This window comes from Lactuca saligna, chromosome 1, assembly GCF_052625555.1.
Source record: "Lactuca saligna cultivar CGN05327 chromosome 1, ASM5262555v1, whole genome shotgun sequence".
NCBI classification, from domain to species: domain Eukaryota; kingdom Viridiplantae; phylum Streptophyta; class Magnoliopsida; order Asterales; family Asteraceae; genus Lactuca; species Lactuca saligna.
Genome location: NC_136417.1, coordinates 61,669,567 through 61,695,647, shown reverse-complemented (window position 1 = coordinate 61,695,647; position 26,081 = coordinate 61,669,567). Strand labels below are relative to the sequence as shown.

Below are 26,081 nucleotides of genomic sequence, written 5' to 3'. Positions count from 1 at the left end.
TCGGCTCCAAGAGGGTGAGAACCGAAAGAGGGGAAAGGAAGAACCGAAAGGGAGAGAACGAGATTGAAGGTGCGAGGGTAGGGAAAGGAGCAGGAGGCGAGGCGAGGTCTTGGCTGGGCGACGAGGCTCGGTCTCAGCTGTCAGCGAGGCTCGGTCTCAACTGCTTAGCTGGGTTTGGTTTCGGCTGCTTCTTGGTTCCAGGGGAGGCTCGGTTCAGAAGGGGGTTCGACCTCTTAAGAGGAGTTTCGGCTCCTTAAAGCTGATTTTCACGTAGACTTCCGTTTTTGAGATATTTTTGACCCAGTTAAGGGTTAGGATGACCCAAATGATTATAAAAAGTTACGGGAACTTTTGAGAGTGATTTGGGAGAGATTTGGGAGAGATTTGAGAGAGATTTGGGAGAGATTTAAAATAGAAAGAGATAGAGTGAAAACGATTGAGAGAGGTTTCGTTTGTGACATTTTTGAGTGTCCGACATCGCAACGTAAGATCCATAAACCCCATTAAGCCATGTTAAGGGTCCTACACACTCCCGATGAGTATGCAACATGGTTTTATCGGTTTGGTTCTTTACTTACCACAATTTTAGGTTAAGGAAATCTAGATATACGAACTTTTCAATTAATGATTTCTCATTAGAATAGCGAGTTGTATAGTAATTTCATAATGTAAACCCTAGTATACAAGGGTTAAATAAGTTGACCGGTTTGACCTGTTGACTTTGTTTGACTTTGACTTGACCAGAATTTACGGTTGTCACAATGATCATAAGCAAAAATCATTATGTTATCAGAATTCAAGTATACTAAAAATGATTCACTAAAAGAATTTTGTCTCAGGATTGTTTGTAGGAATCAAGTTTTCCAGATCCTGATTATTTAAGGATTTTAGTATCGTAACACTCATGCAGAGGAATCAAGAGAGAGATATGAAAAGAAAACACAACCATTGCATTCAAAAGGGGTTGCGTACAAACCCAACCAAACAATTAATTGTTTTACATTACTGATAAAAGAAAAAACTACCAAAACTAATTTCTTGCATCCTTCAGTCAGCCGTAGTACATGATCTTGATTGGCAGTAGCAGTCTTGTCAGTTAATTTGGCCAGTGCCTCGCGCCAACCGTCCACATCCCATGAACCTGCATTCTCCAGATCCTCCGCAAGATGGATCTTGGCCTCTCAAACAACCACCACAACACTGACTTTTGCATCAGAGATCACTTCCTCCATCCCGAGAAACTGCTCATCCTCCTTTTCAGCCTTCTCCTTGCCGAGCAACTCTACTCTCCTCAACAAATCCTTATTGGTCGCTTTCCACATCCTCTCCTGTCCCTGAAGGGCTTGTTCAACCCTCTCCCCTAGGATCCTTAGATCAACAAAAACATGATCAGAGACCTAAAACAAAGACATAATGGGTCAGCAAAAGGTAGAATAAAAGATAAAACAAGAATAAAACCAACACTTATAGCTTGGGACATAGAGACCAATTTCTAGAGCGCTTCCTCAGCCCCAAGGCTCTCCAAAGATAGACATGTAGACTCAATAGTTTTCCTTTTCCGGGTTTCTGGGGTCTTCCCTGTCAAGTCAATGGTCGATCTTTTGGGGGGAGAGAAGATGAGCTATTCTCATTTTTCACCGCTAGCTGATACTTCAACATGGCTGTGTCAAGATCAGCGAGTGTGAAATGAGCACTAGAGCGACTGGCTTTGGATCCTATATAAATATATAATAGAAGGCTATTAAAAATCTTCATCACGAGCGAAAAGGAATCAAGGATCCTTACATGTCGACATGAGTTCAGTGGCAGATGAGCTTTCTTGTAGAGTGGCTTGATCAAATCGAAAGGATCTTTGAGCTTCAGATTGGGCTAAGAACTTCTCGATCTTCTCTTCAGATTCCTCGGCAACAGGGACGAGCTCTTCGAATTTGAAAGCTGCAAAAAAGAAAACAAAATAAGAATATGTGAATTCTAGGATCCTTATATTAATATAAATGTAACACCGTAAAAATTTGAACAATTTTTCACTTTTGAAAAACCATGAAATATAGTTTGCATTCATAAATAAAAACATTGTATCAGTACAAAATCCCAAGATCAAAATGTATATTCTCCAATATGCGTGTGTACGAGTCATGCCGGCGCCTTCCCGCGATCATTGCTAGTACCTGAAACACATATCATAAACACTATAAGCATAAATGCTTAGTGAGTTCCCCCAAATACCACATATAGCACATACGCCTTTCCAGGCCATAGGACCTTCCGATCCAAGTGTCTCAGGGGATTTCCATCCCAGTCTCTGTTGACCTTCCGGTCCGTATCATCTTGACCTTCCGGCCCACATCATGCTCATATCACATAACATATCACATATAACTTACATCACATATACATCATACATATAAGACCCTTAGGTCACATATAATTACCCCATCAGGTAAGGCATAGTGAGAAGACTCACCTCAGACGTCTCGTAAATCTCTGACTCGGTAGTAGTATTGCCTAGCCTCCGCCTATTCACACAAAGTAAATACCCTCATAAACATAACACTCGAGGCTAGACTCGACCCTCTATTATCACCCTTAGAAGGGTAAAAGACTATTTTACCCCCCCTCTTGACTCAAGGGCCCATTGTTGACCAAACCCTAAAAGTCAACAAAAGTCAACGGTCAACTTTGACCCAACTCGCCGAGTGCACTCCGGTGACTCGGCGAGTACACACATGTCCACTAACTCTCTGTCCCGCTTGGTACGTTGAGTCCTACCCTGTGCTCGACGAGTCACACCTGGCATAAATCACGGGGCTACCTCGACTCAACTCGCCGAGTCTCAAGAACAACTCGGCGAGTACCGCCTTGAACTCCAATCTTTTAACCCCCTTCTGACTCATTGAGTTATCCCCCAACTCGGCAAGTCTACTTACTGAGTGATCTGCATGGACCTTAACCCTACTCGCCGAGTCCCAAGAACAACTCGGCGAGTTCATGCCATGCACAAACTCTATTGACCTCCTGTGGTCAGATCTGTGCCCCTAATCCATAGATCTGGTCTTCCCATGCATAAATGTCATGTAAAGTCTGAATCTTGATGCTTATAACTCAACCAATAGGCATTAAATGGTGATTTTGTCCCAAATACCTTAACCCAAGGTCATGACCTCCATTGTTCTTCGTAAAGCTTGAAGAATAAGGCTCTCTGGACCTCTATGGGTTCAGGTACAAAGCCTTATCTCTAGAATGGATTATTTGGACCTCAAAAAAACTTAGTCAAGGGTACAAGAAACCCTAAAACCACATATCCTTCCCAAAACAGAAGAAGAGTCATAATAATACCTCAAATGAATGATCTTAGCTTTTAGTCCTTAGAATAGCAACCTCCTTTGCTTTCCCTTGGCTAGAACCTCCTTCTTCTTACTAAATGACACCACAAAGATCAAGAATGGTCACTGCTTGCTTCTCAAATGATCCGAGACTCTCTCTCTGGGGGTAGTAGCCACAATGGACGACCATAAGGGCCTTTAAATAGGTCCCAATCCTTGGAAATTAGGGCTTCACTAAACAGCGTGGACTCGCCGAGTCCACGAATGGACTCGCCGAGTCCGGTCATGAAATAGAATGAACATTTGCGTCCCTACTCGGCGAGTCTTGGCGCCAACTCGCTGAGTTCCTCCACAAACTCCAAAAATTAAATGAATAAATAATATACCTAGGAATCCGGATGTTACAATAAAAGAATCCTACCCTTCTTGACCCAGTCATCTGGCAGGAGATCCCTACTAGGAACAGAGTCACGTCTCACAAAAAAGTAGGAAAAGAGTCACGTCTCACAATAAAAGAATCATACCCTTCTTGACCCAGTCATCTAAGCTCCTTCATTATGTTTGGTTTTCAAGAGCAGAGGAGATCTGTGGGTTTTGATTTTGAGGAGAAAGTGAGAATTCCCGAATGTTGTGAGATTATATATGCAGGCCAGTTCAGGAAGACCTATATTAAGGCCTTTTGACTGATTTACTTGGTCAATCTAGTATATGATACTCCAAACAATCGGTATGGCCTGAATATATAAGATCGCAGTCATCCTGAAGAATTCAGAGACAAACCAAGGGAGAAGGGGTATTTAGGGAAGCACACCCAGGTAGAAGAAACAAAGTCAAGTTAGGTGAGAGGTAGAAGGGCCTAAAAACGGCTATAGGAGGGAAGGCTCCATTGAGTCTCAAAGACTCAATATCATCATCACTGAAGGAACACATCTCCTCGTAGGAGATAATCCCTTGATCGATGAAGTCATCTTCAGGGAGAGCTAAGATGTTTTTGCGAGAAACAACCATTTTTCTAACCATGATAGAAGAAGTAAAAACGTAGAAGAAAAAGAGATAATTACCTTCTAATAAATCATCGGTAATCGAAAGGTAACATAAGAAAAGAAAATCGAGACGAGTAAAGAATTGTGGAACTAATCACCTCTATTTATACTAAGGATTCAAGGCTGATTTGACCATTAACGGCTAGTTATCCACCCTTTGGATTCCAAAATTACCTAGCCATTAAGGGTTAATTTTGAAAATTACTTTTTCTCTCTCCTTTTACCTCTTTAATTTAACCCTTTAATATTCTAGAAATTAACTCCTGTATTTTCAGGAATAACTTGGGAGCAATTGTTAGGGCCAGGATCCTCAAAGCATTCAAAATCCTCAAACCTCATCAGATATTCAAGATCCTCAACTATCTTAGGATCCCGACTAATACCGTTATATATTATTTAATAACATTTATAACAATTATATTTCGTTCTTAATTAACACATGTGCAGAAATAGTCACGTGAAGACTTATTCTCAACAGAGAGTCGTCTCAACTATGTTGAAGACCCAGGATACCAAGTCTAACAATGTTCACAAAGTTGGTCATAAAGGATTCCGATAATATGAGACATCTTGTTAGCTAATTTAGATTATAAATTGACACATGTATCTCACACACAACACATACTACTTACTCTTAGCTTACTCTACAAACTTTTTCACTTGTTCTTTTACTGAAATACTCTCCGTAATCATCATTTTATATTAATAAAATCATCCCAAGGTTTTGTACTAGAGATCCTCGCTTAGATCCATGGCTTTCCTTGTAAACAATCATGTCATTCACTATACATTTCTTTATTCGAACATCACAACCTCTCATTTAATTTAGTTAATTTATACTTGTGTAATTTTTGATCAAAACACACATAATCTATAAATATTTTGACCATCAATCACATTGATTAATGGAATTGGAACTGCAAACTAGTGTTGCATTATAAATGAATCTTATTGTGATAGTAGATAGGAAAACTGAAAATGTTTTCTTTATGGATGAACTCATTGTTAACATAACATAATTTTGCTTATGATAAACCGTATCATTAATGTATTTGCGAGGGTAGAGATAAGTTTGTCAAAACTTTAAAATCATATATGATTTGTATACAATAAAATTTCTACATACATAACAATTTGTGTTTTAAAATGTTTTAGATGAAAAAATTTCAATTTCTCCGAAATAAATGTATGAAATATTAATACGACATTTGTTAGTTCTGAGACATATTAAGCTTTATCTTGTCATAAACTTGACTCTCCGACATATATTAGGTTCTAAACGGCATTTTTTTTTTTAATATTTCACAATAACATTTCATATTCTTATGGATATTCTAAAATAAAAGCATAACAATCATTAATTAAATAAATAAAGTAATATCGAATTATTTATCAATTTTAAACAGCAAACAATAAAAAAACGCGGTATTCGTTGTCAGACTTCCTACTTTCTCAGAAACTTCTCCCATTTCTTGTTATTCCATAAATCCAACGATCAAACCTTGGATGCTCATCTGACTTCTATGCAGAGACCATAAATTCCCAAAATCCACTTCCAGCAACACGACAACTCTTACAATTCATATGACCCCACAATACCCATTCAGATTCCCACCACAAACGTCTTTGATTGCAGATTTCCAACAAAAACGTCTTTGATTGCATCTTTCCAACACACCGGATTTCGTCTGCTGATACTGGTAATTGTTTCTCTTTCTCTTTCTTATCTGAGTCAGTTTCGATCCAGATTGGTTAGGTTTATGAAAGAATTGAAATCTAGAAGCTTTCAGATTCTTCCAGGTATAGATCATACAAATCTATACCAAGAAATTTGACTTTCTGGATCTGGTTAAATTACGTTTTGAAGATCTATTTTTCTTGTTAATTACTAGTAGAATTCTATCTTTGTAAATCTCAGATCAAGGGTTTCTAGGGTTTTATATACTTCGATCTGTAATAATATGTTTGAATTAACAAACCAATTTTTTTTTCTACTCCGTGGTTGCTGATCTTGATTGCGATTGATAACAGAGCTTGATTCTGATTTCTGAAAGTGAGATATGGATGAAGATAGAGAGTCAACAAGATACTGGTGTCATCAATGTAATAGGCCCGTAGTCCCGATCATAGAAGTGCTAACAATCAAGTGTTCGAGTTGTAATGGTGAATTCATGGAGGAAATGGATAGTGTAACAAGCGACCACCACCATCACCACCACCGTGAAGATGTTCCTGACCGTGCTCAGTCGTTATGGGCTCCGGTCTTTCTCGGCATGATGAACAACCCTCGCCGTCGCCGGAGATTTTCCCACATCGACTTTGATGAAGATAACGAGGAAGAAGACCGCCACCGGAGCTACAACTTCCGGGAGGGAGGAGACTCTGATTTGGACCGTGAGTTTGAGTCCATCATGAGAAGGCGGGGCCGGAGCTCCGCCGCCATCCTCCACCTCCTCCAAGGTGTTCGATCTGGATCTGAAAACAATACATCACAAGAACGTGATCATGATAGGGAACGTGTTATTCTGATTAATCCTTTTAATCAGACAATAGTTGTTCAAGGCAGCGGTGGTGGGACCCATCCAATTGGTTCTTTAGGTGACTATTTTTCGGGTCCCGGATTAGACGAATTACTGCAACATTTATCTGAAATTGACCCGAATAGACACGGAACCCGACCCGCACAAAAACAGGCGGTGGAAGCAATGCCAACTGTAAAAATCGATGAAAATTCAGTTCAATGTTCGGTTTGTTTGGATGATTTTGAAGTTGGAAATGAAGCTAAAGAGATGCCATGTAAACATAAATTTCATAGCAAATGTATTCTACCATGGTTAGAGCTTCATAGCTCGTGTCCGGTTTGCAGGTTTGAGTTACCTTCTGATGAAACAAGACCCGGCCAAGAGACAAACGAGTCGGGTGGTAGTGAAGATGGGGATGATAGAAATTTGAGGCGTTTGTCTCTTCCTTGGCCTTTTAGTACTTTATTCGGGCCAACAACTGGGCCCCAACCCGGCTCGATGCCATCTGCATCGAGCTCGGGTTCGTCACCATGGGCTCGTAGAGCCCATGGTGAAGATGAAGAACAATAAGTTCTCATGTTTGTTAGAGAGTTGTGTACAGAGACTGTTTGGAAGTGTAATGTTGAAACTTATCGGCTTTCAAAAATGTATTTATACGTATTATATTAATGTTTTCTTGTCTTTCTAAATCGTATAATGACATATTTAGGCAACCAATTATGACCAATTTGCTATAAAGGTCATGGAAGTTGTTAGTGTCAAGTTATAGTCATGTTCTTTGGATCAATAAACCGTGATTTGTGTTCCTCATGCATATAATAATGAATGTCCTAGAAAGAAATCAAGAACAACAAATAATCTCCTCTCATAGTTTGTGTTTGATCAATTTAATCGTAAAACTAAATTAACATCTAAATCATAACATGTTAGGATGTTCCAAAAAAAAATAATGTATGATTATGGAAAATCAATCATATCTTAAATTTAAAAGGATTTGTGTTTAAAGCTACACACCTCTTCGGTTATTACATCTATTATGAAACATATATTCAGTATTATCATCGTTGAAAGCTACATACTACGCGCAACTACTAGAAACGAGAAGTTGCCACAACAATTAAAGGAGATTTCCTATGGACAACAAGGCCATACTTCTCACTCATGTCCAAATCCTTGCCTTTTACTCCATCAGGTAATGCCAAATCGAACTTGTATATCATATTCGCTAATGCTAATTCAATGATTATTATAGCAAATGGAATTCCAGGGCACCCTCTACGTCCACCACCAAATGGAAGCAACTCAAAGTGAAGCCCTTTGTAATCTGTGGAAGAATTCAAGAACCTTTCAGGCCTAAACTCCTCTGGTTCTTCCCATAAGGTAGGATCTCTTCCTATTGCCCAAGCATTCACAATCGCTTGTGTGCCAGATGGAATGTCGTACCCCATTACTTTCACATCTTGTGTTGATTCTCGAGGAACAAGTAGTGGAACTGGAGTATGCAAACGTAAGGTCTCCTTGATGATGGCTTTAAGATAATTCATTTTCTCTAAATCCTTTTCCAGAATCATGGATCTTCCTTGTGCTATTTCTGTTACTTCTTGTTGTACTTTTTCCATTACTCTTGGGTGTCTTATTAGCTCGCTGATTGACCATACCAAACTTGCATATGTAGTATCTGTTCAGCAGTAAATACATCCTACAATAAACATAAGTTTTAATGGTGTTCCATTACTCTTGGGTGTCTTATTAGTTCTTATTGTTCCTTTAGCATCGTCATTATTGCGTGTTTATTAAAGTCATTAATCCTAACAATCCATTCCCTTTGTTGTATGTTGGTGATTTTATCACCAAATATAATTTAGTGTAATTGTTTTAACAAGTGTTTCAAGAATAATGTTGTAGTTATCCGTTGATTGGATAAATCAAAGAAAACTGTTTTTAGTTATCCGTTGATTGGATAAATCAAAGAAAACGACGCCAATAGAAACACAGAAAACCGGGAAACGCTTCCTTCTTCATCTTCTTTTAAAATTGATTCTGATTTTGTGCCTAAAATCAGAATTCATGCATCAAGAATTATCCTAAGTTTGGATTTCGTGATACCAAAACATATAGGATCGAAATATCAAATAAGGAAAGTAATTACACGATTCCTGTTTTGTTATCCAGATTTCCATAACGCTATTTCGATTTTCCCCAACATTGTAATCGTGGAAGTGGGTGGTAAGTAAATTTCCTTTGTGAGTAAATTTATTCATTAGTATTGGTCCAAGTCACTTCCATCAATGATTAGATGTCTAATGTTTCATTTGAGGTGCAAATGTGACCTTATCCAAAACAAAAAGATCACGACTCGTTAATTCAAACTTAAAAGATGAAAATAAAACTCTTACCAAAATGAGGGCTTTGATGACATCTCTATGAAAGGTAAAGCCAGTTGCGTTATCTCTTTGTACATCCAATAAGGTGTCAACTAGATCTTGATCTTCACGACGTTGAGCATCCATTTCTTTTCTCTTATCTACATGTTCTTCAACAACACATTCAAGAAAGTCATCAAATTCTTTAGCAACTCTATGTGCTTTCTCCTCTAAACCACTCAATCGATCTATCCAAGCCAACCATGGAATATAATCACCAACATCGAAACCACTGAGCAGATGCACAAACCTGTCCATTATATCTGCAAACGTTGACCCACCATATTTCCTCCCTAGACTCGCCATGCAGACAATGTTATTCGTAAGCCAAAAAAACAGCTCATTAAGATCAACTAAAGAACCACAACTGTTTTCGATCTTGTCAATCATAAGAGCCACCTCTTTTTCCCTGACTTGTTGAAATGATTGAACTCGTGTATTATTTAGAAGATGGACTACAGCGATGCTCTTCAGTTGCCTCCAATACTCTCCATAAGGAGAAAACGTTATGTCGTTGGAGCCATACAAAAGTATGTCGGGGATTCTTAACTTGGGTCGGCTTGCGAATTTCAAATCATGGGTTTTCAAGATCTCTTTGGCTGCTTCAGGTGAGGAGGCAACAAGCATGGGCACGTTGCCAAGGTGTATCAACATGAGTGGACCATGTTTTTTGGACAGGGAATCAAGTGAGCGGTGGGGGCTCAACCCTAGTTGGTGGAGGTTTCCGATGATCGGAAGCCTTGGTGGAGATGGTGGTAAATTTCTTTTGGTCTTGGAAAGAGTATAAATCCATTTGAAACTGATGAGAATTATTAAAACGATGCATGAATAGTAGAAAAGAGGAGAATTCAGTAAGAAAGAAAACATTTCCCTTACGAAGAGATTTATGATGCCCAATAATATGGAATGGTTTATATAAAAAGCTAAAATCTCAGCACGCCAAACAATTCTTTATTATTATTTCTTGGAGCTAAGCGGTTCGGTATGCATTATATTACAATTAGATAGATTAATTAGTGTATGGATAAGGACTACTATGCCCGTTTTTTTTGTTTAGATGACTTACAATGAAACTGAGTTGTTGTTCAAGAAACATTTTGATAATAGTTCTAGCCCGTTTACATGTTAGATAAACATCATTACATTTATTTTTATTGTTTAAAAAACACCGTTAAACTAACATATGTTGTTCAAGAAACTGCCCTAATAGTCAACTTCGACAAAAATCATTTTCTTGGTTATATATTCTTCGTCCAACACAATTCCAAAGAAAAAAGAAAACACCATTTGATCCGGTCATTTTGTAAAAAGTATTGCAAATCACAGTCTTGTCTATCTTCTCTCTTGTGAATACGCCGCACCCATCTCTTTACGAATTGTCGGCCTCCCTTCCATTGATGCTCACTCCTTTCCTTACTACTAGAAATAGAGGTATCAGTGACAAAATCAGCAATGTAAGTTATCCCTAGCTAATGAACGACAAACTTCCAAGAGGTCAACAACATAAAAAACCACGATTTCTATTCGGTAAATTCTAGCCATTTAAAAATGGATTGGAGAGGGATTAGCAATGGATTCAACAACAAAAAAATTAAACATCTCTCATTAAACGCGGATTTTCAATTTTTTTTTTTATTGTTTTCATTGATTTTCAATTATCTCCTATTTTTCGCCCCCACCCAGAATCTCTATATTTTTAACTTAATTTCATTTGACACCCCCCACTGTAACATCGAGTCCGGTCACCCCCAATCCTAACATCGACGATTCTAGCAACCGCTACCATGTTATCTTTGATTCCAGCTGCCTCCACAACTATCGTTGCAAATTCACGAATTTAGGTACACAACTTTTTTTCAACGACGTCAAGTATCAAGAATATTTAAGCTATATGTCACGAAATTGTAGTTTCTCTTTGAGGCATCGATCTCCACAGTTATGTTATTTGTTGGCCATCCCAACAACACGTCATCAAGACTAAGACTTTCAGATAGAACGTTGTTTAAAAGGATTACATATTTTTCTATATTTTTTTGTTGGTTTTGACCATGTTCGAAAGAAGTGAACTAAGTAGAGTTTGTATGTCTTTGAAGTTATCCAATTTTGGTTTTGACCATGCTCAATATTATAGGATCAGGGATCAAAAGTAAATGTATGTTGATTGGAGTCTATCACCGGCACACCATCCCCGATACCACGTACGACCAGGGTGGTTTGTGGATAGTGACGATGAGAAACGCTCTAATGGGGAAGAAGTTGTGATTACTAAGGGTTAAACGGCTACTTGTGCATTTTCTTAAGAAAATCATATTTACTTAAACACACTCATCATCTCATCTATATATACCACTAAAATTTCACTCAAAGTCTTCATTATCTTTTATCTATTTTTAACACTATAAACATGGAATTTTTTGAAAAATATGATTTTGTGATGACGGGGAGTTTTTCTCATCATTCTTTAATATTGTTACCAACACTCTTGATCAATAATTCATGCATGTCGTTACAAGAAAAATCATAAATAGCTACGAAAAGTTACTATGGAATCAAAATCCGTTGCTATTTTACTACGGAATATGCTACGAAATGACTTGTCGTAGCTATTTTGCTACATAAATTGTTATGGAATTGCATTATGTAGCTAAATCTTAAGTAGCTACGTAAAATTGCTACATAATCTAAATTTATAGTTATTTTACTACAGAATATGTTACAAAATGGTTGGTTGTAATTAATTTACTACGAAAATGGCTACGAAATTGCATTCCGTAGCTAAATCTTGAATAGTTGCTACAGAATTAAAATCTTGAAGTAGCTAGTATACTACAAATAATGCTACAAATTTTTTGGTTGTAGCTAGTTCTTTATGAAACTTGTTACAAAATCCATGTATGTAACTAGTTGGCTACATAATTGGCTACGAAATAAAAATATGTAGCTAGTTAGCTATGTATTTGGGATCTGTAGCTATTTTTCTAGGAAAATTTGCTACAAAATAAAATTTTGTAGCTAATCTATTATTGAACTTGTTACAAAAAGGTGAATTTGCAAAATGGCTTCGAAATCAAAATCCATAAGTATTTGGGGACGGAAAGTTCCGTAGTCAACTAGTTACGAAATATGTTTCCGTAGCCAAATATATAAGATTATTGAAAAAAAATATATTAAAAATACACAATTATCTTTGAAAACTCAACAACAAAAATTCTGTATAATATAATTTCTACATTATAAATATTATGTAATTTTTAGATTTTGATGACATACATTTACTAATTTTCGTATAATAATATTATCTCCATATTTTTTAAGCTTTGAAAATTATTACCCCTAAATCAAAATTTATTTACCCTCAGCCTTATACCAGCTTTTTCTAAAAAAAAAAAATTAATTTGTTTTATTTTGGTTTTTTAGTAAAAAAAGAAAAGAGAGAGAATCCTTTAATGAACTTGAGCCATGATGTTTGTTTCAATGTTTTATTAAGGGTAAATTAGTAAATTCATATAAATATACTTCCTTCCAACCCCACATTAGAGGTATCACGTTCAAAAATATCTCATTCAAACCCATCGTTGGATGCCAATTACATCTCTCCCTCTCTCAACTTGACGCCGTTGTGCTTTGCCACCCATCACGCCGGTCGTTAAAATACCGGAGAAAGCTATTTGGTAAAAATATGTTAAATGTGAAACTGGGTAAAATTTGCCACTTCGCATAAACTGTAGGGGTTTGAATAGAAAATTCTGCATACTTCACAAAACCTTAGGTGCTGTTTGTTTTTCTGAAGCCAAAATGTCTGCAGTCTGCGGACCACATCTGCAAGCCTCTGCAGCAGAAGAGGTGGACCAAACGTCTGCAGTCTGCAATAAGAAGACTGTTTGTTTTTTAACGTCTGCAGGCTGCTGAAATAAACTGAATTTTAAATAAAATTATTTTACAAACTTAAAATGATTTTTCAACACCAAAATTTTAATAATAATAGTCTTATAACATTGAAAATAAAATTCATGCAACTAAATTAGTCATACAATAAAAAAAAAATGTTTTACAATAACAATTTCATTTAAAACAATTCAATGTATATTGTGCATCAACTGATCGGCAATTTCATCACGTAACTGAGTCATATATTCACGGTCTGCTGTAGTACCATGTGTTGGAATCTCGTCTTCATCATCATCAATGGCCACATTGTTATTTCGAAACGGGACATTGGGTTCATCGTATCGTGCGAAATACTCATCACTCAATCCTTCTTTCCTTATATAATTATGAAGCGCGAAGCATGCCATGGCAATGTTTCTTTGTGTCACAAACGGGAATGGTGCCATCCTCTTCAATATAGGGAAGCGTGCTTTCAAAACACCAAAAGCACGCTCAATGACATTTCGAAGTTTTGCATGTCCATGGTTAAATTTTTCTTTATTGGTCAATGCACGTCTTTGACGAAAATCTCCAAGCCAATACCTCACATTACGATAAGGGGCCATAAATCCTCGAGTGTGTGCATACGCGGCATCACAAAGATAATATTTGTCTAAAAAAAATGCAAAACACTAATCAATTTTCAAATTAAAATGAAAATATTAAAAAAAAAAAACAAAAAATTACCTGGTGGTGGAAACGGGAATGATGCTTGTGGATCGGCTACTGCTTCTGATAATATTCTAGAGTCATGCGCTACCCCTTCCCACCCGGTCACAACAAATGTAAAAATCATATTGAAGTCACATATTGCCAATACGTTTTGGTAGCAATCTCCCTTTCCCCTACTTCTATATAAGTCTTGTTTCTTAGCAGGGACAACAGCATGTATCAAAGTGCCATCAAGTGCACCAACTGCTCCTTTGAAAACCCTTCGTAGCCTCCTATTATGTCCTGGAATGTTTGGATTCGGATTAAAAGATGTTGGTACTATAACATCTTGTGCGAAAAGCATCATTTTTTCCAACACTTCATAAAAAAATTTATGAATTGTTTGCTTCGAGTGTTGAAATCTCCGCTTGATAATCACGTAACGTTGATTATGTCCGATCATCATCAAAAACATAGCCATCTTTTCCTCAACTGATACATGTTTGCTGTCCTTTAATGAGTAATTTGCTCTAAAATGAGCACATAGTCGTACAAAAGATTCACGGGACATGCGTAATACTTCAACACATTGTAAACGATTACGGTGTAATAACTCCAATGTGTATTCGTGTCCCGTCATTTCCGAATCATTATCCCGCAATCGTTTCACACCCCTCTTCCAAAAATAACGGATGTATAGGTACATTAGAATTACGAGAAGTAACTTTTGATCGTGATCCATATGAACCTAAAATCAACAAAGTAGAACTTTAAAAAACATTACATAAACCATATTTCAAGTATCAAATAAACATTCCATTTATCATATTTCAAGCCAAAATAACATTACATAAACCATATTTCAAGTATCAAATAAACATTCCATTAATCATATTTCAAGTACCAACAAGGGCAAAAAGACCTAACAAAATAGTTCCAACAAAGGCAAAAACATTTAACAAAGTAGTTCCAACAAGGGCAAAAAGACCTAACAAAATAGTTCCAACAAAGGCAAAAACATTTAACAAAGTAGTTCCAACAAGGGCAAAAAGACTTAACAAATACTTTCAACACTAGAAAATCATCGAACAATCTTCCCATCCTTCAAAACTCCTAAAATGGTACCCGTCATCTCAAGCCACCCTCGTAATATCTCGGGAACATCGGGCAAATGCATCCACATCTCTCTCATGTTCATGGTTCCTCCAAAAATATGATATGCGACAAAGCGTAAAGGATCTGTAGGGCCTAACTGAAGGACCTCTAACTTCTCTAAACACTGAGGAATTGTATACCCTTTAGTCAAACTTTGTAGAGCTTTCTTCATTTCAAATGCTAAATCGTCAGCAGTAACAGAAGTTCCATCAGGTGAAGAAGCAGACGGTGAGGCACTAGGAGCTACAGGAGTTGAGGGTTTAGCCCTTTTGTTGGGGTTACCGGATGGTGTAGCAGTATATGGTGAACCAGCAGAAGGTGAAGCTGCAGAAGGTGAAGCAGCAGAAAGTGGTGGCTCATGATGAGAAGTGTCAACACCATCATCATCCATTGCATCAAAAGGGGTGGCGGTGATCTGAAGTGGTGGAACACGACAGGAGGATGCACCAGCTACCGATGATGATTGGGTTGAGTAACTCCTAAAATTACCAGTAGCACTATTTCCATCAAAAAGACGTGCACAAAGATCTGGAAAAGGCAATGGAATTGTTCTCAAAGAAGCAGCTTTCGGATGCCCCTAAACCCAAATGTAACAAGAAATAGTATAAGAATATTTGGCAACTTCAAACGTAAATGTTATATATATATATATATATATATATATATATATATATATATATATATATATATATATATATATTATTGTATATTAATCAAGGTTGTAAAAAACGTTCGACGTTAGCTAGTCGGTGGACTGGGGTTAAGCGATTAATCGGAGGATTAATCGGGGACCATTAATTGCTAATTTGTTGAATTTTAAAAACCTAAATATGACTAATATTATATCAAAGTTCATAAATACCACTAATATTATAACAAAATAGGTTAATACGATTAATACAACACTAATCATGCCTCAAATAGTTTCCATTAAGATAAAACTTCTTCAAAATGTTAAAATTTCATCATTTCATACTATTTCACTCATTATTTATGTAGGGATTAATCGCTAGGCGCCCTCTAATCGGTTGAGTAGCGCCTAGGGATTAATCAGAGATTAATCGGGACCTAGTCGGGATTTTTACAACAGTGATATTAATGTATATGTACCTTCTTAAAATCATCCCACTCCTTGGCTGTTAAATTAAAAGTGTTTGTTTGAGAATTGTATATATTACCGGTTTTGTTTTTTAAATATACACATCCAGTGTATTTGGCTTTCAGATTGTCATATGCGTTTTTCATTTGTTTTTGAGTCAACTCAACCCCAAATTTCTCCTTAAGAACTCTTCCAAGCCTTATCCATGAATCTTTCTGTAAACTCAATCCTTTTCTACCAACACTCTCTACTTCTTCAATACAAGTATCCAATAAGCATTTTAAGTGCTCATTGGTCCATTGTTGTTTTTCTCCCATCTCTAATAACCAACTAACAATAAACAGTGAACAAGTAACATATTATTTCAAGAATTTTTTTTTATTTTCACGACAAATTTGTAATTTTGTTTGATTTTCAATCACAATAATGTGAAACTTTTTATTCAATTATAAATAACCTCAATTAGAGTGTTTTAATTCAAAGTTTTCTAAAAAACTTTATAAATCAAATAAACTTCACTTTAACGACAAAAAACTTTACTTCTATAAAATAAACAAAACTTATGTCTCTTTTTGATGCTTTCTATCATATACATACAAAATCAACAATCATATACATATACACTATCATATAAATATACACAATCAATAATCATATATATATATATATATATATATATATATATATATATATATATATATATATATATATATATATATATATACAACTTTGAATTACTGCATATTTAAGCACAAACACATCACAACAATCTAGTTGAGGCTTTTTATTGCTAATTGAAGCACAAACACATAATCAAATCTAGGTTCAATTGCTAATTGAAGCACAAACACATCACAACAATCTAGTTGAGGCTTTTTATTGCTAATTGAAGCACAAACACATCACAACAATCTAGGTTCAATTGCTAATTGAAGCACAAACACATAATCAAATCCAATTTCACATTCAAAGATAAATTACTTTCATTACAAATGTTTTTATTTTACACAATTTAGTTGACAACAATCTTTTGAGGCTTTTTATTCTACCTGTTCAATTACTACAACAGATTGTTGTGGAATCTTGATCAATACATCATTTTAAATCTGAATAAGATGAGGCTCAAATAAGTAGTTGATTTATATCATTTTTGGTCTATGTGGTGTTTACACTCATGTTTATGCATCAATTAACATAAATTCTGAACTATAGCTTCAATGCAACACAAAGAAGGGAATAACAGAAAGTATATATGTAGAAGGGAATAACAGAAACGTGTAGCTCACAGCAGGAAAAAAAAAAACGAACCTGTGAGGTCGAAGTCTCCGGTGTAGCTGTGGGGGCGACGGTCTCCGGCCGGTGGCGAGCAGGGTGGTTAACGGTGGCGAGCAGACGATCGAGCAGGGTGGAGTACGATCGATCGAGGGTTGTTGTTCGCCGGCTGCTGCAATCGATTATGATGGTCGGAAAATCGGAGGACGCCGGATCGGAGAGGAAGGCGGCGATTGATGGCTTTGATCGGAGAGGAGGGTTGCGACGGTGGTGGTCGCTGTAAGGTGGAGAACGATCGAACGATGGAGAGTTTTTTCTGGGAGGGTTGGACGAGGACGGGAGGCGGAAGCAAAAGAAAAAAAGACGCGTTTTTTTTAGGTTAAAGGGCTTGCAGACTTTAGAAGATGCTATCCCATATCTGTGTGGTGAAGACCTCGCGCAGACGTTTTTATGTCTGCGCACTTCAGAAAAACAAACAGACTGCAAACCATTATGTCTGCGCGTGGTCTGCGCCTCGCAGACAGAAGAGGTCACGCAGACCTGCAGAGAAAAAACAAACACCCTCTTACTCCTATTGCGAAAATAGGTAGCAACTGCCAAAACACTGAAACTGTAAGGACCATATGTAAACATTTTTCTTTCTTCCCCAAATTTGTTTCTAGATGCGAACGAAGAAACCACACAGCAGTAGCAAAGCAAAGCATCAACAACACTAGATATTTATGATGCCCAATAATATATAAAAAGCTGAAATCTGAGCACACAATAATTCTTTATTATTATTTCTTGGAGCTATGCATTATATGGATAAGTACTAGTTTGTCTTTATTTATTTATTTGTTTTTTATTTATTATTATTATATATATATATATATATATATATATATATATATATATATATATATATATATATATCTTTACTATCTTATAAAAGAAATCCCACTATTTCTAAAAATAGATTGAATATAATAATATTATTTTTTTTAAGACGTTCAAATCATTAAGCTAATAGTACAAGTAGTCATCAATAGAATAATATTAAATTTTAACCTGTGTTTTGAATCCTTATATTTCTCAACAAAATCTATCTCTTTCCCTGAATTTCGAATAATTCAAAATTTGAAACCATCAGAAAATACATGTTGATTCAAATATCCCTCCTGCAGATGGCTCTTTCTTAACATGTTTTTATTTTAATCCTTACTTATAATTGATTTCATCATTTTTAACTTTTTGTATTTTTATCTTATAAATATATTGGGTGAAGACTTTATTATATTAGGTTTGTTTATGTTTCTTTAATGTGTTGACTTTGCAGGTTCAAAGAACTCAACCAAGAGGGCCAGTTAGAGCATTGTATTATCATTAGTTTGTATATTTTGGCATCTTACTTTTGCAATAAAGAATGGTTAAACACAAGATTTGACATGATTAAGGTAGTTTATATATTTTTCATCTTGTTTAGTCTAAAAATGAAACATTTTTCATCATTGGTCCTTAATATCAAGTTTCATCACATGGACTTCCAGATTACGGTGATTATTGTCCTTATTATAAAGTTCTATATAGATTTTGTTCAATATTTTAAGGTTTCGAGAACCTAAATTAATATGAATCCTTGAATTACATACCATCGTTGAAAATGTTTTAATTTGTGACCAAACTAGGTTTAAAATCACAATGAACAAGTTGACACCTGAGTATTTTGGCCTTCTCAAAGGCCTATTTATCGACTTTTGAATCACAACACCTGATATTCTAAAGGTTTATTTTTGTAAACTATTATTTATATATTTTAGCATTTTACTTAGTAGGACATTAAATTAATAAAGGAATTAAAGAAAACGAAAAAAAAAGAGGACGATAGACAGTACAAGTGGTTTGGGTATGTATAAATGGGAGTAGTAACCATTTAGGGGGTGTTTGACAAAAAAGCTTATTGCTTATTAGTTTATTAGCTTATAAGTTAATAAGTAAGTGTAGGGTAACTTATGAAAAAATGACGTATTAGAGGTTCTCCACCGGAATAAGTTATTTTAATCCAAACACTTTTTTAACTTATAGTGATGTGGAACCTAATAAGTTGTTTTAAAAAAAGCTTAGCCAAACACCCCCTTAATATGGTATGGTAATGCTCTTGAAAAATAGATGTAATTTAATATTCATTTCTCGAAGTGAACGCAAAATGGTTTTAACTCTAAAGAGATCAAATTATTCGCCGTCCGCCGCTTTGCACGGGTAGACGGCTAGTATATATATATATATATATATATATATATATATATATATATATATATATATATATATATATATATATATATATATATTTGTAGATGACTTACAATGAAAGTGAGTTGTCGTTCAAGAAACAACCATATTAGTCAACTTCGACAAACATCAATTTCTTGGTTATATTTTCCGGACAACACAATTTCAAAAAAAGAGAAAATACCATTTGATCAGGTCATTTTGTAAAAACTATTGCAATTGTGTGTTAATCAATTAATATTCTTTTTATTTTACTGTGATTCCATCGTTTGAGGCTAAATCGGCGATGCCATCGTTTGAGGCCGAATAAATTCTGCTCCAACATACGGTAAGTGGATGCAGTTTGTGGCCCTACATCGATCCAATACCATGAATTGTTGGCTCCATGGATGTGGACAATGTCTTTAGATCTCACTCGGACCTTCATCATCAATGGAAGATGAAGGGGGTGGAATCCGGATATGCTCTCTCGTATCCATTCAAGGAGTTCCATTTATAATAATGACGCCATTGTTGCTAAAAGATTAGTTGCATAATTGTTACGCTAGTTGTTTTTATGAAAGCTTTCAAGTTGTGTAAAATTTTAACACGAGTTTATATTTGTAATTTTCATGACAGTGTACTTGCTCTTGCGATTAGTGTCTCACCAGGATACAAACCGAACAAATTAAGGAAGCTAAGAAAAGAATCTTGCACTTCGGTATTTGGTAATGTATTCATATTTCTAGGTTTTCACTGATCACAACTAAGGTCTAAGAAACAAATTATATAATCATGTATCCCGCTCCTCAAAGCATTCACTTTGAGATTGATGCTTTTTTGGAACATGCTCTATACACAAGATCAAACATGCACTATATTCACACTAAAAGAAAGAACATGCAATAGGACAATTTTCTGTGTATTGCTCATTCATGGAAAACCGAAAATACATACATACACGTCCTACTCCTACTAAAAGATAAACCATACTCTATTAGCTAAAACCACAAAGATACGACTACTAAGTCCACGTTTATTGAAGCTCCACCAAACCAGGTGTTATGACAGAAGTATACAATCAACAAGATTAACAGAAATAAAACAAACGAAATTGATATATATATATATATATATATATATATATATATATATATATATATATATATATATATATATATGACATATACAAGAATCAGTTTGTAGAAAACATACTTGATGGTTTATGCTTACAACAGAAACACAAAAACGAAATTATGTAGATTGAGGCCTGCAAATTGCAGTGTCCTAAGACAGAAATTTCCCTGGTGGGGATCTGTCTAGAGGATACAACAATCAATCAAGAACTTCTCTTGATTCTGACGAAATTCCTATGTTCCCTTCATCTTTGGAAGAACGAATTTTTTTTAAAGAGAATTCTGTGGTGTGAATGATGATTTCTGCAACCCCTTTCAGATGAATGAAACAGGTATTTATAGGTATTAGTTATGACAGTTGGAAACTGTCAAAACCGAAAATAACTGTTAAAAACCTGTCATTCAGTAATTACGAATTTAAAAAAAAAAAAAAATTAATTTCGTAATTAAAAATTATCTAATTAATCAGGAAGACCCTAAGGCCCAAGGCCCATCTTTTGACCATTAAATATTCTCTTGATATTAGCCCATTTTAAGTCCAATTAGGTTAATCCAACACCACAACCCAAGCCCAATATGCTTAACCTATTACTTGACCCATTTAGTTAAATGAGTGGGACTAGATATATAAGGTGGGAGAAGGTTTTCTCTTCCACCAATGTGGGATAAGTCCCACATTGTAATTTTGTAGTCAAAGTTCCAACACCAGGTCCTTCTTTGGACTAAATCTTCATTATTAACCGGTGCATAAAGAACCTGGACTAACCCATTCAAACCCGTAACCGACTTGACCAGTACTCTACCCGAACCATCAAGATTAACCCACCATGTTCTTATTCTTAGTTTTTTCCTTTTTTTTATTTTCGATTGTCACATTCTGTTTGCTTTTTATTTTAATAGATATCCATCTTTTTCTAGATAGTATTTGTTAATAAACGAACATATGTTTAATATTACATTATTACATTTATTATGAAACATCTCTTCAATATGATAATTGAAAGTTACATAGTGACGCAATTAACTACTAGAAACGAGAAGTTGCCACAACAATTAAAGGAGATTTCTTCTGAAGACTAAGGCCATACTTGTCGTTCATGTCCAAATCCTTGCCTTTTACTCCATCAGGTAACGCCAAATCGAACTTGTATATCATATTCGCTAATGCTAATTCAATGATTATTATAGCAAATGGAATTCCAGGGCACCCTCTACGTCCACCACCAAATGGAAGAAACTCAAAGTGAAGCCCTTTATAGTCTGTAGAAGAGTTCAAGAACCTTTCAGGCCTAAACTCTTGTGGTTCTTCCCATACGCTAGGATCTCTTCCTATCGCCCAAACATTCACAAACGCTTGTGTGCCTGTTGGAATGTCGTACCCCATTACTTTCACATCTTGTATTGATTCTCGAGGAATAAGTAGCGGCACTGGAGGATGCAAACGTAAGGTCTCCTTGATGATGGCTTTAAGATAATGCATTTTCTCTAAGTCGTTCTCCAGAATCATGGATCTCCCTTGTGCGATTTCTGTTATCGTTTGAGGTTTGAACATCCACAAAAAGAAATTATCATTTTTGAACCAAAAATAATCAAGATTTGAACCCATCTGAAAGCTCAAAATCCAAAAAATGTGTTATCGTTTTGTTTTTTCTTAAATAACTTTTTTTCCCTTGATGAACAGATGATGAGAGGTATGTCGTATGCCATTCGAAGTTGCAGATTTTCAACCTTTACAGGATCTAATAATAAGTTTAACGACGGTAGTTTTGGTAGCAACAACAGTAATAAACCCATCTCTGTTCTCGACACAAGGCGGAGTCTAACCCCTTCCACCTCAACCTTATCCTCCTCCTTCGGCAGCGGTGGTAATGGCATCACAACCACCGCCGGTCATCACTAGGTTTCGGTCCAAATTTTTGAATAAACTTATAGCTGATAACACAGCTCCGATTTCGAGCCAAATCATTAACCACTTTCCTGAAATCATCTCTGTTGCCACCGCCATGAACCCGAATTCCCATCGATTTCACCGACCATAGCATTCATGGTGTCCCAGAAATTTAAGTTCCGGAAAAGGGTATTGAAGAACAAGTTCCAGTCTTTTGACACCTTTTGGCCCAAACTTAGCCAACTGTGTGGCCAGATTTGAGGGATGGTGATGAGTGTTGAAATAATTCAAAGCTGGGGGGTATTTCCTGCACAAGTTTTAATCAGTATTTGTCAGTTTTTCTTCATTGAATAAATCAAAGACCACGTGTGAAGTTAATCCTTGGTCTTTAGCATGTAGCTAGGTTGTTCCTATTTTTCTGTCAAGATTTAGTTTAAAAGCAGAAGGCAAGTGTACGTTGATGTGTATCCCTGTTTTGTTTCTTTATTCAGTGAATAAGAAAAGTACTTTGCCTCATATTATCCTCTGTGTATTTACCTGTTCTCTGTGCTTTCTTTGTTTACAGTGCAGAGTTGTAAACCTGCATTTCCCCATTTTACCCTTGCTGTCATTTGACTGTTTTGTCCCCTGTGCAGTCTTGTTTCTTTGTGCCTCTGTTTTGTTAAAAACGGTCTTTATTGCCCCTGTAAAAACCAACATCTGGGATCAGAGATTTCAGGTGCATGCCCAAGTATCAGTCCCGAGAAGAAATGACTGGAAATAATGGAAATGGCGAAAAGGAGGGTCAGATCACTCTTCATTACCCAATGCTCTCCAGAAGTAATTATGGTGCATGGGCCATAAAAATGAGAGTCTTCATGCAAGCTCAAGGGGTTTGGGAAGCAGTGGAGCCCAGGACTCAGAACACAGTTGTGGAAGTTAAGAAGGATAAGATGGCTTTGGCAGCCATCTATCAAGGTATTCCTGAAGATTTGTTACTCTCTTTAGCAGAGAAGAAGACAGCCAAAGAGGCATGGGAAGCCTTGAAAACCATGTTTATAGGAGCAGATAGAGTGAAGATAGCCAGGATATAGACCTTGAAGACATAGTTTGAGACCATGACAAAGAAGGAGACAGAAGGGATAGATGACTTTGCTGCAAAAGTATGCAACATTGTGAGCACCATGCGCACTCTTGGGGACACTATAGAGGAGTCCTACATTGTGAAGAAACTGTTGAGGGCAGTACCGTCCAAGTTTCTCCAAATTGCTTCAACAATTGAGCAATTTGGAGATATAAACTCCATGTCTGTTGAAGAAGTAATTGGAAGGCTTAAAGCCTATGAAGAACGGATGAAATGTCATGCTGAGCCAGAAGATAGAAAGCTCCTCATGACCTATCAACAATGATCAGAGAAGAACAAGAAAAAAAGTGATAGTGACTCAAAGGCAAAGACAAACCGGGGTGGCTTTAATGGTTCACGTGGCAGAGGAAGAGGCAGAGGAAGAGGTCGCGGTGGTCGTGGCAGAGGTGGTCACCATAATCAGGGAGGCCAAGGAACCTCTAGCAGTCAAGATAAAAGCGGTGTGCAGTGCTACAACTGCCAGGAGTTTGGGCACCATGCAGCAGAGTGCAAGAACCCAAAGAAGGAACGAAATCAAGAGGCAAATTTGGTCCATGATGATAATGAACCAGCTTTGTGGCTAGCAACCTTTGAAGAAACAGGGGAGGTGTTTCTAAATGAAGAGAAAGTGAAGCCTGAAGTGAAGCCAAATGGGGGAGCCTTGAATCAATTAAAAATGTGGTACCTTGACACTGGTGCAAGTTGTTGGGTTATGAGCATTCTACCACTCCTAAGTGTACATGCAACCCTAAATACCTTGGATCTATGTTTTCTCTATTATACATGCAAATATGAACATCCAAGGTATTATCTTAATCTAACATACAAAACTATCAATATAACAAGATAAAATACATACCTCTTTGATGTAGAATGTCTTCATGAAGCTTGAGTGCCTAGTGCCCCAAGTGTGACACCTCAAATGGTTCACACAACACCAAATGCACTTGGAATAACTTGAGAGAATTCTACACTTCCTGAAAATCGGCTAGCCCTTTCTTACTCTCACTAGTGGCCGATTTTGATCAAGAATAAGATGTTTATATAGTTATACAATTAGGGTAAACCCTAATTGTCATGACTTTCCATTTCCTTGGATCCATGGGTTCAAATACACCATAGAGCATCCATGGAGCATCATATAGGTTTTGGCCCAACTAGATAATCCATGGAGCATTAGCCCACTATATAAGTATGGATGATTTGTACAATCAACCCATATATTTAATTAGTCTTCTTTCGATCACTTAATTAATCCTAGATTAATTCTTGATCAATACTAATTAAATAATCTTATTATTCTTATTATTAATATACTAGAACTTATAATATATTAATAACCATAAGTGTCTTATTTCTCTCATTATAGTCTATCCAAGTGCATGATGCCATGCAACCCAAATGGACCATGCCGGGTCGGGTCAAGTCTTACCAATTATAGTTATGGACTTAGACATTAATCCAACAGTCTCCCACTTGGATAAGTCTAAAACTATTATTGTGTATGACTTCAGGAACCAACTGGCAATCGTAGCTCTCAAAAGATTCTGTCGAACTCTGACCTTGTCGATAAACGCTGACCTTTGTCAATGACTTGTCCATTAGATAAGGGATCATATATTCCTCCATTCTAGATATCATATGGACTGAGACATGGATTCTAATCATTCTCTCTGTCCATTTGTTGTTTCCCGATTTCCAATTTATGATGACTGACTAATTGAACAAATCAAATCAGTCCTGGCCCGGCCGAGCACTTCCATTTGTCATCATCAAATCATCGAGGGGCCTACAGATATCGCTTTTATCCCGAAGGTAAAAGGAATGGATAAACTTCGACTCATATGGCTTGTTCTACTACTTGTTGAATCATACACAAAGGCACGTTTTATAGCACCGAGTTACCAAATGCGGTTTCGTGCAATCAATGTATAACCAACTCATAGTAACAACTCATATCTCTAGGTTTGAAGAATATAAGATATTATCGTCTCATGATCACTCGTGATAAAATCCATGAAGTGATTCCAATGAGCGCGGGTTGAATCCAATACTCAGAACTTATGAGCACTCATGAGTGTTGTAGCCATTTGTCCAACACCTTAGACCTCTACAAGCCAACCCATGACAGTCTTAATTCATATCTACTTCCAACATATGACCGACTGTGGATGGTTTGAATAACTTAGTCATTCCGGAAGAATAACCTAGTTTATTTGGGAAGTCAAAACATGCAAAGTGAAACACAATAATAATTGAATCCAATATGGTATCAAAACCTATGAACATAAAT

At 36.4% G+C, this 26,081-nt stretch overlaps 2 protein-coding genes, 1 long non-coding RNA gene and 1 pseudogene across 5 annotated transcripts; 2 read left to right on the top strand and 2 right to left on the bottom strand.

Annotated features, from left to right (window-relative positions):
* The first annotated feature begins 5,925 nt into the window (after positions 1-5,925).
* Positions 5,926-7,577, top strand: LOC145037520 (E3 ubiquitin-protein ligase SIRP1-like). Its single transcript, XM_078986210.1, has 2 exons — positions 5,926-6,066; positions 6,398-7,577. The coding sequence occupies exon 2, from the start codon at positions 6,427-6,429 to the stop codon at positions 7,456-7,458; it is 1,032 nt and encodes a 343-aa protein (XP_078842336.1). The 5' UTR covers positions 5,926-6,066; positions 6,398-6,426; the 3' UTR covers positions 7,459-7,577.
* Positions 7,578-7,845: 268 nt separating this feature from the next.
* LOC145037512 (cytochrome P450 Tp4149-like) lies at positions 7,846-10,185 on the bottom strand (annotated as a pseudogene). The gene is made up of 2 exons (XR_013678885.1): positions 9,285-10,185; positions 7,846-8,587 (listed from the first exon to the last, which is right to left on the bottom strand). The product of XR_013678885.1 is annotated as a cytochrome P450 Tp4149-like (transcript).
* A 3,202-nt stretch (positions 10,186-13,387) lies between these two features.
* Positions 13,388-18,048, bottom strand: LOC145007116 (uncharacterized). The gene is made up of 3 exons (XM_078966106.1): positions 17,452-18,048; positions 13,926-14,637; positions 13,388-13,851 (listed from the first exon to the last, which is right to left on the bottom strand). Exons 1-3 carry the CDS (start codon positions 18,046-18,048, stop codon positions 13,388-13,390), a joined length of 1,773 nt encoding a protein of 590 aa, XP_078822232.1.
* Positions 18,049-21,749: 3,701 nt separating this feature from the next.
* On the top strand, positions 21,750-23,279 carry LOC144998703 (uncharacterized). 2 transcript variants are annotated; one of them, XR_013660406.1, is made up of 3 exons: positions 21,750-21,926; positions 22,002-22,340; positions 22,480-23,279. It is a non-coding gene; the product is annotated as an uncharacterized LOC144998703 (long non-coding RNA). The 2 variants fall into 2 exon arrangements; XR_013660403.1 differs by having other exon boundaries at positions 21,987-22,340.
* Positions 23,280-26,081: the final 2,802 nt, after the last annotated feature.